The sequence below is a fragment of the Nicotiana tabacum genome, chromosome 10 (genome assembly GCF_000715075.1).
Source record: "Nicotiana tabacum cultivar K326 chromosome 10, ASM71507v2, whole genome shotgun sequence".
In the NCBI taxonomy this organism is placed as follows: Eukaryota; Viridiplantae; Streptophyta; class Magnoliopsida; order Solanales; family Solanaceae; genus Nicotiana; species Nicotiana tabacum.
In genome coordinates this window covers 50817059-50833749 of record NC_134089.1, presented here as the reverse complement: position 1 = coordinate 50833749, position 16691 = coordinate 50817059, and the positions used below count along the sequence as shown (strand labels likewise).

The 16691-nt window shown below is 36.4% G+C and overlaps 1 protein-coding gene across 1 annotated transcript; it reads right to left on the bottom strand.

Annotated features, from left to right (window-relative positions):
• Positions 1-4878: 4878 nt before the first annotated feature.
• Positions 4879-16188, bottom strand: LOC107805681 (serine/threonine-protein kinase STY13-like). Its single transcript, XM_075222839.1, has 6 exons — positions 15258-16188; positions 14671-14803; positions 14302-14497; positions 13679-13803; positions 12298-12456; positions 4879-5517 (listed from the first exon to the last, which is right to left on the bottom strand). Exons 1-6 carry the CDS (start codon positions 15467-15469, stop codon positions 5227-5229), a joined length of 1116 nt encoding a protein of 371 aa, XP_075078940.1. The 5' UTR covers positions 15470-16188; the 3' UTR covers positions 4879-5226.
• Positions 16189-16691: the final 503 nt, after the last annotated feature.

The following is a 16691-nucleotide window of genomic DNA, read 5'->3' as shown; positions in this document are numbered from 1 at the left end:
GGAAGGCAAATGTAGTAGCTGATGCCCTCAGCCATAGATCTATGGGTAGCCTATCATATTTACAACCATAGAAGAGTTATATAGCCTATGAGATTCATCATCTAGCTAGTCTTGGAGTTCGATTACTAGATTCAGGTGATACTGGAGTTACTATTCAGGACAAGGCAACATCCTCTTTAAAGTTAAGGAACACAGTATGAGGATCCTGTGCTAGCTCATTACAGAGATACATCCCCTTAAAAGGAGAAGACACCATTTGAGATTACAGGAGATGGAGTCCTCAAATATTGAGGTCGACTATGTGTTCCTAATGTGCCAGGGCTGCGCCGGCAAGTTATGGGAGAAACTTACTATTCTCATTATTCTGTTCATCTAGGAGGGACGAAAATGTATCATGATATCAGGGAAATATACTGGTGCAATGAAATAAAGAAAAATATAGCAGAGTTTGTTGCTTAGTGTCCTAATTGTCAGCGGTTAAGATTGAGCATCAGAAACTCGGTGGATTATTGCAGGCTATAGCGATTCCAACTTGGAAATGGGAAGTAATTAATATGGATTCCATCATAGGCTTACCTCGTACCCAGCGTAAGTTCGATTCTATATGGGTGATTGTTGATAGACTTACAAATCAACACATTTTCTATTTGTCAAGACTACGTATTCAGTAGAGGATTATGTAAGGCTTTACATTAAGGATATAGTACGACTTCATGGTGTCCATATATCTATTATCTCAGATAGAGTTACTCAGTTTACAGCTAATTTCTAGAGGTCTTTTCAAAAAGGATTGGGACTCAGGTAAGTCTTAGTACATCATTTCATCCTAGACAGACGGTCAAGCTGAGCGTAATATTCAGACACTTGAGGATATGCCACGGGCTTGTGTGATAAACTTTAGGGGTAGCTGAGATGATCATCTTCTGCTTATTGAGTTTGCATATAATAATAACTATCATTCTAGCATTCAGATGGCTCCATACGAAACTCTTTACGGATGAAAGTGTATGTCACCTATCGTATGGTTCGATGTTGGGGAAACTAAGTTAGTAGGACCAGAGTTGGTATAATAGGTATTTAAGAAGATTAAGCTTATACATGAAAGGCTATTAGCAGCTTAGAGTCGTTAGAAGTCCTATGTAGATAATTGACGGCGAGACTTGGAGTTTTAGGTAGATGATGGGGTATTCCTAAAGGTATCACCGATGAAAGGTGTTATGAGAATTTGTAATAAAGGAAAGCTTATCCCTCGGCACATTGGACCTTACAAGATCATACACATAGTAGGTCAGGTAGCATATGAGTTAGACTTGCCTTCCAACTTGGAGTTTGTACATCCAGTATTTCATGTGTCTATGCTCTGTAAGTGTATCAGAGATCCTTCTAGAGTCGTTCCAGTTGATGATGTCTAGGTCATAGAGTATCTATCATATGAGGAAGCTCCCATTTCTATACTAGATAGTCAAGTTCGTAGATTGAGAACTAAGGATGTAGCTTCGGTTAAAGTATTTTGCAGAAACAAGAATGTGGACGAGATGACTTGGGAAGCTGAAGAAGACATGAATTCGAGGTATCCTCACTTGTTTCCGCTTCCGGAGGAGGAGCAGATTGAAGCATCACAACCTGTAGGTGCGCATATGATACTCGATTCTTATGTTAGTTACTGTCATTGGTCGTGTGAGGCTATTGGTGTTATTGATGATTGTTGTCCCGTGTGGCTTTGTATTATTGGGTTTTCTGCATGACAATTTGGTATTAGTACCGTTATAGAGGAGACTCTGCCAAAATTTCTATAGATCTCTAGGAGTTTAACATTCAAGGACGAATGTTTCTAAGGGGTGAAGATTGTTACACCTTGTGCATTCCAAGGTGATGTATAATGAATATAAGACTTGTTAATCATGATTTAAATGAGTGTAAATTCATAATACGACTATATATGATATTTAGATATAAAATATAAAGTTTGGGGAAAATCGGATTTAAGTTGCGGAAAAACCGACTAGGGATTTTCCTTGTAACAAAGCTTTTAGAGAAACACATTTTGTGTGCTATATGAGGTAACTTTGGGACATATTATATACCAAATTTAAGGTCTTGGAATTTAGTTTCTAACACTCTTAACCGTATATTCATACGACGTCCGGATAAAAAGATATGGGAGTCTGAAGAAGGGCCAATGCTAGGGTGTCAAGCTAGCACCTCTTTGACTTTTCAAAAGTTGATATATATAGGTCTTAAGTCGTCTTTCTCTTCATTTTTTCATAGAACATGAATAGAGAACACCCATAAACATATCCTTAAGCTCTCTAAAAGGGTTTCAAAAAAGATTAACATCCTGGGTACAAAATCAAGAAGTGATAACATTAGAACGATCCCTACAACGTAAGTATAATTATACCACCTCTCTTTTTCTTCGTAGTTTGAGTTTTGGAAGGTACTTCATAGTTAAGAAATGCTTACTTGTTGTGTTTAAGTTTTTTAAGTATCAATGAAGATTGATAAATTCATTTCCTAATAGTTAGAACTCACGGGACGATGATCGAAGCCGTGAGTTCGATTTATTCTACTTGTAGTGAACTATTTTATAGTCCACTCGTGTTAGTCTCTTGTGCTGCTGATTTATGGAGTTTGGAAGGATAAGGGGCGTGGAGAAACACCCCATGTGGTAGGGTAGTGGGATGGTCACTCATCGTTGCAATTTCAGGCTAATTGATAACTTGTTGATTGGGTGTGTTATGGTATATTTGGATTTTTTGTTGTATTAAAGGTCCCGAATTGTAGTTAGGTTAATTTTGAGTTGTTAATTATATTGTGTTATTGTCTCGCCTATAGTAGGCTTGAGGGGGCATTAAAATCAGGGAAAATGCTGCCCTTTTTGTTACAGATTAAGTTACTTTCGTTATATAAATAAGGCGGTCATTCGTAACTTGACAATAGCTTCATTGTCATTGTTGTTGATTAGGGTGGAGTGAGTTGAGTTTAGCATTGTTATTGGACAGATTTCTATAAGGTATGTTAAGGTTGTCCCTTCTTTCCTTTTGGCATGATCAATATGATACAACGAAACGAGCAAACACGCAACTTTCACAGATGGCTCTATTCTTAGAACTATGAGGGTTGCCGATGTTCTTGATTCCCTATATGTACTATTATTATATCATTTGTTCATGGGTCTTAGAAAATACGTAAGTTGATAAAGTTTATTTCGTGATATTAACCGAAGGCATATTGATCTTATGACATCCCGAGAGATCTTATTGACTTACTTCTTATGCATTCCATTCATTTATACATGTACATTGACACATGACTAGATGACATTATATACACGTATATTATATGTATATGGGGTATGGGGAAAAGGTTACGGCCTTATATACACACCATCACCTGATCGGTTGGTATACATTGATAATTTTGCGCACTGAGGCCGAGATGATATGATGGGATGCCCTCAGAGGCTTGATGATGTTATGTACACAAATACCTATGCATGATATGATATTTAGACACATATGCATGACATTATAAATGTTTCATGATTCATAGAGCTATTCAGACTTACAGGTTGAGTCTTTTACTCTATATTTCTTCAGGTCTTTTATATACTGATTTTTATGCCTTACATACTCGATACATTATTCGTACTGACGCCCCTATTGCCTGGGGGCCCGCATTCATGCCCGTAGGTGCAGGTAGACAAGCTGACGGTCCCCCTTCTTAAGATCCTTGCTCAGCGAGAGTTGGTGCGCTCCATTTGATCCAGAGCTACTATTGGGTTCTGGTACAATATTTTTGTATACATATATGGGCACGACGGGGCCAGTCCCGTCCTTTATATAGTTGTACACTCTATTAGAGGTCTGTAGATAGTCATGTATAGTTGGATAGTATGTTGCCTTGTCGGTTTCTATTTCGATATATAGTTTTCCATAGCAGCGTTGTCGGCTTGCCCTACTATATATGTGTGTGTGTGTGTGTGTGTATCTTTTGGGCATATTTCCTCACGTATGTTATTCACATGATTCAGCAGTTTATTGACAGATATTATGCATGACCTACCCCTATTTCATGTTTATATCTTAGACGTATGCTTAGAGGTATTCGACAAGTAGGACTCGGGCACTCGTCACGACCCATCGGTTTGGGTCGTGACATTATTAGAACTATCTACATATAAGTTTTGGAAGTCCCGCGACCAATTCAAACTGCAACTAACTCTGATAAAAGTTGAGCAACAAAATGATTAGGATTTACCGGGTGGAATTTGTACTCTATATTACACATCTAAGCCAAAAATATATAGTAGCTTTGAAGTGGATAAGTTTCGCAAGACAAATATTTTCACTTTTTGGGGTCGTTTGGCATGAGGTATAAGAAGGTTTAGGGGTGATATAAAATTTAATATCACCTTAATACTCTGTTTGGTTAGCAAACCAAGTATAAGTTATCTCGGTGTTAATTTTAACACCGAGATAACTTATACCTTATAGAGGATGGGGTAATTAGCACCGATATAACTTATACCTTCTTCTTAGAAATTATGCAATTGTCATTCTTAATACAACATTCCAAACAGTGAATAAACAACGATCCCAGCATAACTTATACCGGCATAAGCCGTATTCCAACCAAACAACCCCTTAAAGTTTGATCAGTCATACACCATCCATAACTGCACATGTTTCACATGCTAAAATTCTACATAACTGTTTCAAAAACGGATGCAGAAAAACTATGTTCTCATGATGTTTCATCCTTAGTCATCTTCTAATAATAACACAATAAAGAATCGCTTTCCAATTATGCTTGTGGGAAAAAGATCCCACAAAGAAGAGAATTATACAGTATGAAAATAACAATCCTACAAATATCTCAATTCAAAATAGGAGTGTTACATACTTTAAAAATTAGCTTAAGATGAATAACATTCTGAAGAGCAACATATATTGTTAGAAATATCTGCCGAGAAGCAGCCATCACTATCCTGAGAAAAATGCAAAAGAAAACTGTTACTATACGGCCTACCGCTACAGAGATTCCCATAAAATGAGAGGATTGGATATGAACAAGAAAGTACAGGTAACAAACTTCCTTTACAATGACATTATCTACTTGTTTTTCTTCCTTTGGTTTTGTTTATTGGTTAATCGACTAACATTGTTTCTGTTCAACACTTGTCATCCCTCTGCTTGAGAGTAAAGTGTTGAAAATTTTGCCAGCTTACTGTGAGTTCTTAGCCTTCTTTGCAGCAAAAAGTTGGCGAAGGAAAGCAAATTTTCCCCTTGCTCTTGCAGAAAACTCAACAATGGTACCATTGCTGGCAACCGTCTGCTCCACAGAATCTGTTAGTGGTACGGATGGTGTGGGCGGTGGAAGTGTGAAGAGATACGCAGTAAGCATCCGGATTATCTGGCTGAAGCTTGGTCGCATATTAGGGTCTTCCACCCAACATGATTGTATGATAAATGCCATGTCAGCAGAAATATCTTCTGGAAGACTAGGTCTCTCTTGCTGCATTTCCATGTCATATAAACCAATTTAATACATAAAACAAACTCCAAAAAACTCCAGTAAATGATTTCATGGAAAAAGCCAAATGCAAATGATAGTTTAGCTTACACCCTTCAGAGTCAAATATTAGAAACTGCACCACCATTATAGAAAAAGGGGATTACCACATCCCATCTAAGAGCACAAGTTTACTTCAATTACCCTCATATACACCTTAATGTAATGCATGGAAGTCAAGGAATGTTGACTATGACTTTTGCAACAAGAGTTATGAAACCTAGCTAATCAAGAGAAGAGAATCATCTGAAGCAATCACGACCGTGGCACAAGACAAATTACGTACACCATGTGACAGCATTTCAATTAAAAATTTTGCTACAGGCATAAACCAAGGATTTTTGGGCATTTGAGCTCATTCCTAATGCATTTAACTTTGACTTGGCATCCAAATTTGCTTGTTAACTTTGACTTGGCATGATTATCAAGTGTTGAAAGTATGGCTTAAATTATATTTGCAGCACAGAAAAATAGGGTAATCTGTATTGTTACGAGAATAAACGTGAGCCCCCTAAAATTTCTTGTGATATTTAATAAAGAAAGTCTCTACTCTCTCAGGGTAGGGGTAAGGCATGTGTACACACTACCCTCCCAAGACCCCACTAGTGGGATTTTACTGGGTCGTGGTTGTTGTTATTTAATAAAGAAAGTGGACAACATATTGATGCAACAACAAAAGAACAGTAGGAGAAGTTTATCGGGATGGGACTAGTACTTGCAAGTAGCTGGCAAGAAGATACTGGCGATGCAACATTTTATGTCTCAGCACCATTGAGTATATATTTATTAAAATACCTCCATTTTCTTGACCACCTGGTGCTTGAGAACCTTTTAAGTTGCGGAAAAGTTGAGTGTGGCTCACTTACGTGTAGCTTTGTCAAGATCAAAGCCATGAACCCGCCCTACACCTATGTTGCTCAGACTCTTCAAAAATGTCATCGGGTGCCTTTTTTTAGGATCCGACATGGGTGCGGCAGTAGTTGGAGAGTCCAAGCAACATAGCCCTACGGCCTACGCGGACCAGCTTGAGTGCCTATTGACCATCTATTAGTTTGTTTACTCTCCATCTGTATTTTCATGCGAAATAATTTACAGTCTGACCCTTTTATATACACAAGAACCACATAACAACTTACTATAACGCTGATACCTATCACGCACTTATTTTCATATCCTCTATTATCTTGTCTCTCGCTAATCCAAGCCACCACCCTTCATTGGATTGCACTCTTTCTTTCTTTTTTCAAACCCCATTGTTTAAAATGCCTCGACTAATGAAATCATTCTCGCCACCACCCTTCAGTTTCATCTCCTAGACCCACAAAAAAGACTAATAAATCAACAATCAATCAACTACGCTTCAATCTTAAAATTAGTTGAAAAGAGCTATATGAATCATTTGTAACCGCCTCCAGGGTTTTGGCCTAGTCGCAGGAACACAACTTGTTGTGATGTGTGAGTTAGGTGCACGTCATAGGTTCGAACCCTGTTGGGATAAAAGCCTGGCATTTAAGTAGAAAAAGTTAAAGGAAATTGCCCAATATCCACCGAGTTTCGGACCGTGCGTCACTAGCCTTCAAGAATTTTCTTTGTGACAAAAGAAATGAATCCACTGTAATCATTCCACTTCCAATTATTAAAAAAAAAATTAGTCTTTTACGACAGGCTAAAGGTTGTCTAGAACTAGAGGATCTCTAGTCTTCCATTTATCTCTACTCAAACTAAAAATATTCATAGCAAATGGAGCTGAGATCATAGGAACCAGACTCTTGTCACAACCTCAGTGATACACCCCGATATCAAGGCACAATATTAAGCTTCTTGACATATGCAGCTCTAGTTATCTGGTTCTCATAATATCAGCCAGAAGTAACCAATACATGCTCGTTTGAAGAACTCCTAAGGATTCAAAGACAGCAACTTTGCGTTGAATTATTCCTTTCCTTTTAGAGAGAAAGTGAGGTACTTTCATTATGTATAGTATAGCAACACGGGAACACTGCATTATCTGTAGATGCATTGTTCAAATACCAGCTACGGAAACAATCAATCACATTTCCCTCCATATAAAACACAAGTGCCGGCTGAGTGTTGGACATTTTTTCATCTCTTTTAGTGGCAGTACCTGGGTGATTCCCCTCTTTGCAAAGGACTTTTCAGTTAGCTTGAGCGTTTGTTACTCGGGCAGAAATAGAAAAAGTTGGAACTCAATTTCAGAAATGTTAAAATTGGAATAAATGGTTGGAGAGGAACAGAAGAATGCTTCAAGGGAAAGTACCAATGAAAGATCTAAATATCTGATAACTCAATCTTTTTTAAAATTTTGATACCGATAAATCCAAGTTTTCAGTTTTGAAACTCTGTAGATAATGGACCCGCCTTGTACTGTTCTCTGCATAAATACCAGATTGGGTTCAATAGCCAGGATTCATACTCATGACATCCACACCTACTATACATCCCGCGATGTACTACCTTTGCCATTGAACCAAAGACCCGGGAGCATCTGATAACTCAATCTTTCTACCCTAGTGCAAGGATAACCACCCTTCTTCTTGTGATCTGTTAACCTTGTGGACGTGGATGAGCTAAACTTGTAAAGCTTACTGTTTTGGGGAGATATAATCATTCAATTGTGTTTCTGTAAGTTTCTTGAATATCCTTATTTTAACTGGATGTTTTACCCCCTTGGCACCCTGTAACACCCCAGAAATTTTTTGAAGTACTTAAGCTATTAAGAAAGTTGATGTGCGCTAATTATATTATTTTATGTGCAAAGACGGACTATTAATATAATGGAATCAATTGGATATGATAATAAGTGTACGAAGTATATTATAAGTGATTTGGGGTCTAAGGAGAAGCCTAAGTCTTAAGCCAAGTTGGAAAATTTCAAGATAGACTAAAATTCTAAATGAGCACGCACAAGATCACACTTTGGACGAGCATATCTACATATATATAAGGTGTTATGTGATGCACAACCTATCAAATTAAAGGTCTTTGAGTCTAGTTTCTAACGCTTCAAACCGTTCATCATTTGGATATTTGTACAAAACTTTATGATTGATTTACCGAAGGCGGGTAATGATGTGTTCTGGGGCAGAGGCAAATCGTTGTTACCAAATGCGATTTATAAGTCGTATTCGGCACCTGCGACTTACCTGGACAGATTACAAAACGAGAGTTTCAGCCATTTTTAACACATTTGAAGCTATGGAGCTCGGATTGAAGCGATTTTTGAGGCGATTTTTACCATATGGATTGGGGTAAGTGATTCTAACTCGATTTTAGTTAAAATACATGAATCTATTGTTGTTTTTATCATGAAATTGGCGAATTGGGTTGAAAATGGTAGAAATTCTCTATACCTTAGATTTAAGATTTGGAGGTCGATTTGTTGTTGGAATTTAGTAATTTTGGTATGGTTGGACTCGTGGTTGAATGAGCGTTCATATTTTGTAACTTTCGTCGGATTCCGAGACGTGGGCCCCACGGGCGATTTTTTATCTAATTTCAAATTTTATTGGAAAATTTGGTATTTTCATATGGAATTGATTCCAATAATTTGTGTTGATTGTATTGAATTATTTTTGGCTAAATTCGAACCATTCAGAGTTGGATAATCAAGGAAAAATGTCTATTATTTGATTGAGATAGCGTGATTTGAGGCAAGTATCTTGCCTAACCTTGTGTCGGGAATTTCCCCTTAGGCATTGAGTCTTATGTGGAAATTGTGTGATTGAAAACCATTTACGCGAGGTGATGAGTACGTACTTGGTTTATATGTGCAAATTATATCGGTTAAAATTCGTAGACAACCTTATGTATTAAATTGGAAAATTGTTGGGACTTATTAAATCTCTTATTTGTCATGTCTCATTCCTTATTTGTCTAGATTATTTTTATATGATAATTTGGTGCGATTGCTACTTGACTTTTATGTGAACTCTGTGTTTGTTTGAGTTGCTATTTTTATGGAAATAATTTTCATTATTGATTTTATCTACATACAATTTAAATGAGAAATTTAGTTAATAAGATGAATAAATCTATTCATGAAGTTGTGAATTAAAAAAAAGTGTTGTCCCTTGATGAATTTCTTTTCAGTTCATGTTGTTGAAATTGATATTGAGTATTAAAGGCTGTAAATTATATTGAGGCGAAGTGTTAAATTGTAAAATATTATTTTGTTGAGTTTTCACTCCCAGATATTTTGTTAGAAATTTTGTGCGCAGTATGACCGAGCCGTGGGCTTCTTATTGTGGAAAAATAATGTATTGTTGATTTATGTGGCAAGTTGTAATATTTGGGCACCTGATGTGCAATTTGTGATATATTGTAATATTTGAGCACTTGGCGTGAAATTTGTGATATGTTGTAAGATTTGAGCACTGGATGTGAAATTTGTGATATGTTGTAGTATTTGAGCACTTGACGTGAAATTTGTGATATGTTGTAAAATTTGAGCACTGGATGTGAAATTTGTGATATGTTGTAATATTTGAGCACTTGATGTGCAATTTGTGATATGTTTTGATATGTGATCACTTGAGGTGCAAGTTGTATTATGCTCCGATAATTGGGCACTTGAGGTGCAAGTTGTATTATGCTGTGATATTTGGGCACGTGAGGTGCGATTTGTGAAATATTGTGATATTGATACGCATGCGGTGATACAAGGCCAGGGTGTTGAAACGCATGCAGTGAAATAAGGGTGGCTTGAAACGCGTGGCTAGTAGGGGAACTACTAAAAGTCATGCGGTGTGATAAGGGTGGCTAAAACGCGGGATGCTATTTCGGGGAAAAATATTTTCTTTAAAAAATTATATGTGAAGGCTCCCGCGGTGATATAAGGAAATGAGATATTGTGAGTTTATTTATGATTTTGGACTACGAGGCGGTACCTCGGGAGTGCCCCGTTGATATTTCTTTATTTATGTTCTTGTCTTTGGTGATTTTATTTCATTACTATGTAAATTCTTGTCTTCTTCCATGATGTACTAGTTGACTTTATGATTATGTGTTTTGCGCTCCTTATTGCATTGTGTTGGCTTGACTTTTTAGTACGAGACTTTGAAGATTTATATTTTTGGTTTTACTGATTTTTGATGATTGAGTTGTTTTAATAAAAGAAATTACCATTATATTTTAATTTAATAATTTTTACATCCAAATCAGTATTTTATCTAATGCTTTAATTTAAGTACAATGTCATTTTCTTCACTCAAACTATTTCTAAAATAAATTGATCGTGCAGATTTATATATATATATATATTCATATTTTTGGAACTATTTCTAAAATAAATTGATCGTGCAGATTTATATATATATTGATATTTTTGGCACGTGAGTTGTCCGTGCAGTTATGAAAGAAATATGGGCACGAGGTGCCGTGGAAATATGAAAGTGGGCCGAGACCTGTATTGTATGATTATGAAGTGAGGTGTCACATGGTGACATTTATTTGAAGGAATTATATTCCAAAAATATTATTTGAAAGAATTTTTGTTGAAAGCTATTTATTTAAGAGAGTATATTCGAAATATATATTTATTTGGCAGGATTATATCCTAAGGATTTTATTGAAGTACTTGCATTTGAAAGACATTATCTGAGGGACTTGGTTGATTTGTTTTATTTCTGTTCCTTATTCGTTTGAGCAATATTATTGGTGTTCTTGTTGCCTTGTTGTTTATATCATTGATTGATTCTCGTTGCCATTGTTGTTATTTGTTTCTATTATTATTATTATTATTATTATTATTATTATTATTATTATTATTATTATTATTATTATTATTATTATTATTATTATTATATACTGCTACACTGCACATGTTTATTGATTAGTGAGTGTCTTGATTGTACCTCGTCACTACTCCACCGAGGTTAGTCTTGATACTTACTGGGTACCGCTGTGGTGTACTCATACTACACTTCTGTACATTTTTAATATACAGAGCCAGGTATTGGAGATATAGGACTCGGACAGAGTTAGAGTGTGATCGCAAGGATTCAAGGTAGGGCTGTTTGGTCATCGCAGTCCCTTGGAGTCTTTCCCTCTTATCGTACTGTTAATTATTATTTGAGCAGTAATGTACATTTAATTTCCTTCAGATCATTTCATATATTAAGTTAGAGTTCGTGACTCAGTACTACCAGTCTTGGGAGGTTGTATCTTTATTCCCGTTGTTGGTTTCGATTATCCTTAAAAAAAATGGCTTGACTGTTATTATAAACGGCTTACTTAGTCTTAGAGACTAAGTGCCATCACGACACTTATGGTGGGATTTTGGGTCGTGACACACCCATTAATGAGATTGATATCTACCTTTAAAAAGGAGTAGTTCTTCTCGAACCATCTTTAGCACTCTTTATTAGCAGCCATTGTCAACCGCACAAGTTTTTAATCTGGATGTGGAGATTCAATAGGAAGTCAAATGACAGCATCTGTAATTGTTTTTTTAATTTTTTTTTGGGGGTGGGGGGTGGGGGGTTATATTTTCTACATTCTTTTTTCACACGCTAAAACTGAATCGTAGATCAAGGTTTTCCAATCCTCGAGCAAGCCAATCGACGCGTGGGATTTCTTAATGAAGTTAATCCAAAGGGTTGGCTCTTTTACAGTCATAATCAAAAATAACAAATAGCATACCTCATTGTACTGCAATAAATATGCCCAGGAACAACAGTATGAAGACAGAAAAATCCTCCGTACCTTGAAAGCAGCAGCATAAGCAGCTTGCAAATTCGACATTCCTTCGAATGGCATGCGGTTCGTCAGTAATTCCCACAAGACAATACCAAAACTATAAACATCAACCTTGTTATTGTAATGCTTCTTCTCACCCTGACGCAATGTGACAGTGCTGTACAACTGCCAAAAAGAAATAATTCAGATAATTGAGAAACTTGAAAATTCAGGATAAACCATATAAAAGGTATTGAAAGTGACCCAAGTAAGAATACATTCAAAAGAAAAAATATAAGAGAGAAACGACAAAACATTTGAACTTTGATCATCAAGGCATTAGCGCACACCTTTATATCATAAAATATATAGTAGACTACCAGGAGTTCATTGCGGAATTCCAATAGGAGTATCACAAAATAATTAGACTTTAGAGGCACCAAACTACCAAATTAAACAGGAAGGATAGTAGTTTATAAAGGCGACTGAAAAAACGATGACAGCAACACAGAACAGCCTTAAAGATAATAAATTGGATATGAATATCATCAAACCAAAGTCCTCCTTTTATCCTAAGTTAAAAGTGGTAACAGTTCAAGGCTTGCTTCAGATCAAGATTATAATATTGTAATTCAGAAGAACAGAAGAGAAATTAGAAATTACACCTGAAGATCTTCCTTTTAAGTTTTTGGGATAACCGGAAGATTCCCAAGGGACAATGGTGCACAGTTCGAGACTTGGCGGATAATGGGCTTTTCCCCCTACCCTTCCCCACTTAATATCATGCTTTTGTATGTGGCAGGTCTGGAACCATGACATGCGCCTAACCCACACATCAACCACTGTGATCTTAGTTCTTAACACTAGACCAAAGCCAAGGGACATAGATTTCCTTTTAAATATAAGTTAAGGAAACTCCTTTTACATAATAATATTTTCTAGAGGTGGGTAAACGGATAAATAGGATGCCACTTTGGTTGTCAAATCATTATCTATTCACTCTTTGTCACTTTTCATCTCTATCTTGCAAATAATTCTGATGGGTCAATACTTGAGGATATATTCCTATGCAGTAGCCACTCAGTAGGTACATAATCCTACTCGCCACGACGTCATCATAGCCTTTACTAATCTATGAGATGAGAAAATGCAAAAGTGTAAATCTGCTCACGTTTCATTAGTGGAATCATAGTTGCAATCCCTAACCATTCTATTCAACCATGCAAGTTGATATTACCTATAATTTAATCCTCCATACAGAAAGATATTGATACATAAATAGGTATAAAATAATAATAACCTGCTACATTTGAAGTGATGTTTATTGACATGTCTAGTGGAGGAAATTACACGGTTCACTCCTGAAAAGATGGTGCTTGAATAACAAATGGCTAAATTAGATACAAACCTCAGGTGCCATCCACCGGTACGTCCCAGTTTCTGCCGTCATCATCTCAGTGAGGGTCTCTTCCCTAGCTAGCCCAAAATCTGCAAGCTTCACAGACTTCTGATTGGCCGTGAGCAACAAATTGTCTGCATAAATGACATTTCCAGATGTGCACTTTCTTAGACAGGAAACGATCAAAAAAAGAAAGCACACTAAAACATGAAATAGGAATGGTAATAAGAGAGTGATGCCAACTTAAGAATAAAACTCCAAGTTAGGAGCATAAACTGACCCATACATCAACTAAGAATGAGTGTGCTATCCACTTTTGGCTTCCCTAGATATTGAGATTCTTTTTATAAAAAGAAGAAAGAATTGAGATGGCAAGCAATGAAGTGAAATATATACCACAATGTCTGCACTAATAACTTCTTCCTTCAATGGTACTAAGATTACTGACCATAGAAGAGCCAACATAAAATGATAAGATAACCCAGAAGAAGAACTATTCCAGCAGTAAAATATTGATGGATAAAAGAATATAGGCCAAAACCATAATATTTGGCCTGTTTAACATTTCAGTGGATAACTACAATAACAAAAAGAAAAAAAAGTCTTGTACAGCTCGGCTAGCCAAGTGGTACCAGGTTTTAGATCTCTATGTATAATGCCATTGGCATGTAAACATTCCATGGCCCGAGCAATGTCAAGCGCATAATTTAAGGCGACATGAAGATCAAGCACTTCTGGACGAATGCTGACTAAGTACTTCCGAAGGGACATTCCAGGCAGAAGCTCTGTCACTATAACCATCAAAGGATCCTTGCAAGCTCCAATAAACTGCAAACAAGAAATCAGAATTTACTAGCTAACACCATAGGGCTTGCTAAACTTAACAAAAGAAAGCTGCTCAAGGGAAGTTAAAAGCAGCACTTTGAAAAGATAATCAGAATAGTATTATTTCGGAGTCTAATGAAGTTGGAAGAGAAAGAAAAATGATACGGAGTAATTACTTTTACAAGATTCTCATGTTTTACTCTTGACATCATAACAACTTCCCGAACAAAACGGCTTCCAAGTGAAGCTCTTTCTTCCGAAGTTTTACCGCCATTTAGAACTTTTATCGCAACAATTTGATCACCATACCTGGAGAGACATGAAGCATTTTTTCCGATAAATGAAAAATGTACAATAAAACCAGACAGCAGATAATCCAAAATATAACAAAAAGCACAAATATTTTCGATCTTCATGTTGTGTTAAATGACAGAAATTGTTGCGTTTGACTGCTTCTCAAGACAAAATGAAAATAACCAAACTAGAAAAACCACAGGAAGAAAATAGTTACTCTCAGTTACTATATAAGACCCAACGAATATATCAATCTCAAATGGCAAGCAAACTCTCATGTTACATTTTCTGACTAAGATAGCATTTACCTAACTAGTAAACCAATGGAACAGTAACACTGGCCAATCACCTAAAATAAAATCCACAAGTTACAGCATCACAATTTTCAACTAACTGGCAGAACAACAATGATGATCAGCACTACACTAAAAAAAATTATGGGTAATATTGCACGAAAGGCGTTACATACCTTCCTTCATAAACTTTTCCATGAGCTCCCTCACCAATTTTGGTTCCAATAAAGAGTTGTTTTGGATCCACCAACACTCTCTCATCAATAGATAATTGATTTGAGGGTACTACTGATGATCCATTTCGCGATACGCCTTCAACGTGTTTCTGTACACTACCAACAGGATTTTCTTCCTCTTCTCTTTCTCTACTCTTCTCACTGCAACTCATGGTTGCAAAATTCTCAATCAGATTATCCCTGAATGCCTCATCCTCAACTCAACCCTTTGATCCTACAAATTACTTGCAAATAACCCCCATCACTCAAAAAGTCAATACTATCTTCTCACGTTACAATATGAATATTTGATCCTAGCAAACACTTGAACCCTCATAAGCAAAGCTTCTTCCTTTAACTTCCTAATAAGTCCACCAACAAGTCCAAGAATTTAAAACCAAAATATGCCTCCAAAACTTCAAACACCCAAAAGATCTAAAAATACAAAAGAAACTCAAGAATCATATAAAAAGATAGCCCCTTTTCTTGAAAATGAAAAAAGAAAGACTTGATTTTTAAACTAAAATCAAGAAACTAGCAGTCTTTGGATAGTGTGCACATTAAAACAACCCCCCAAAAATAAAAGCAAGAACCTTCAAAGGAAGCAACAAGAGGAGCTAAAAAAGAAACTTATAGTGGCGAAAATATATCTAAAAGAATATAAATATGTATACTATCAATACAAATTTCATGCATAGATAAGGACCTAACAAGCAACTCTAAAGACCCCCTATAAAGCTTTGATCTTTACTCTTCTTTTTTTGTCTTTTGGTCCCCTTTTTGGGGGGGATAGGGGTGGGTTTGAAAACGGGGGGTGGTGGTTAACTTTGTTTTTGTACTACAAGCTCTTATCTACAATTGAAATGGCGTTCCTGTGAAGATATTCTGGGAGAGTCTATTTTCCGGTGAGTGTATTTTCCGAGTGGAGAGAGAGAAAAGTTGGGGAATAAATGTGAATATTAAAAAGAAAGCACGTTTAAAGTACACCAAATGGGAATTAAACACGTGGAGAGCACTGAGAACACTTTGGAATATTATTAGCATTAAGACATTAGAGGATTTGGACATTGTTAGTTGAGGATGCTTTGGAAAAAAGACAAGAGACCTTTCTTTCTCTCTTGACTAACTAATTGGCTTTTTGTGATGTGCGTTTTTGGTGTTTGATATTTGCATTTTGAGTCCCACTTAATTTGGATCCGCATAAGACTTATTAAAAAGGGAAATGTTTTCTATGAGAATATTTTTTATTCGTAAAATTTAAATCGGAGACCTTTGATTACAACAACAACATACCAAGTATTATCCCATACTAGTGAGGTCCGGGGAGGGTAGTGTGTACGCAAACCTTACCATTACCTTGTGAGGATAAAGAGGTTGTTTCCAATAGACACTCGA

Bases quoted from the DNA above. Each gene is read 5' to 3' on its own strand.
- LOC107805681 (XM_075222839.1), bottom strand. From the start codon at position 15,469: ATGAGTTGCAGTGAGAAGAGTAGAGAAAGAGAAGAGGAAGAAAATCCT. The intron at 14,804-15,257 runs GTATGTAACGCC...ATGTCTCTCCAG, and splicing joins GGAAAAGTTTATGAAGGAAG to GTATGGTGATCAAATTGTTG. The intron at 12,457-13,678 runs GTTTGTATCTAA...TCTTTTTGGCAG, and splicing joins ACCGGTGGATGGCACCTGAG to TTGTACAGCACTGTCACATT.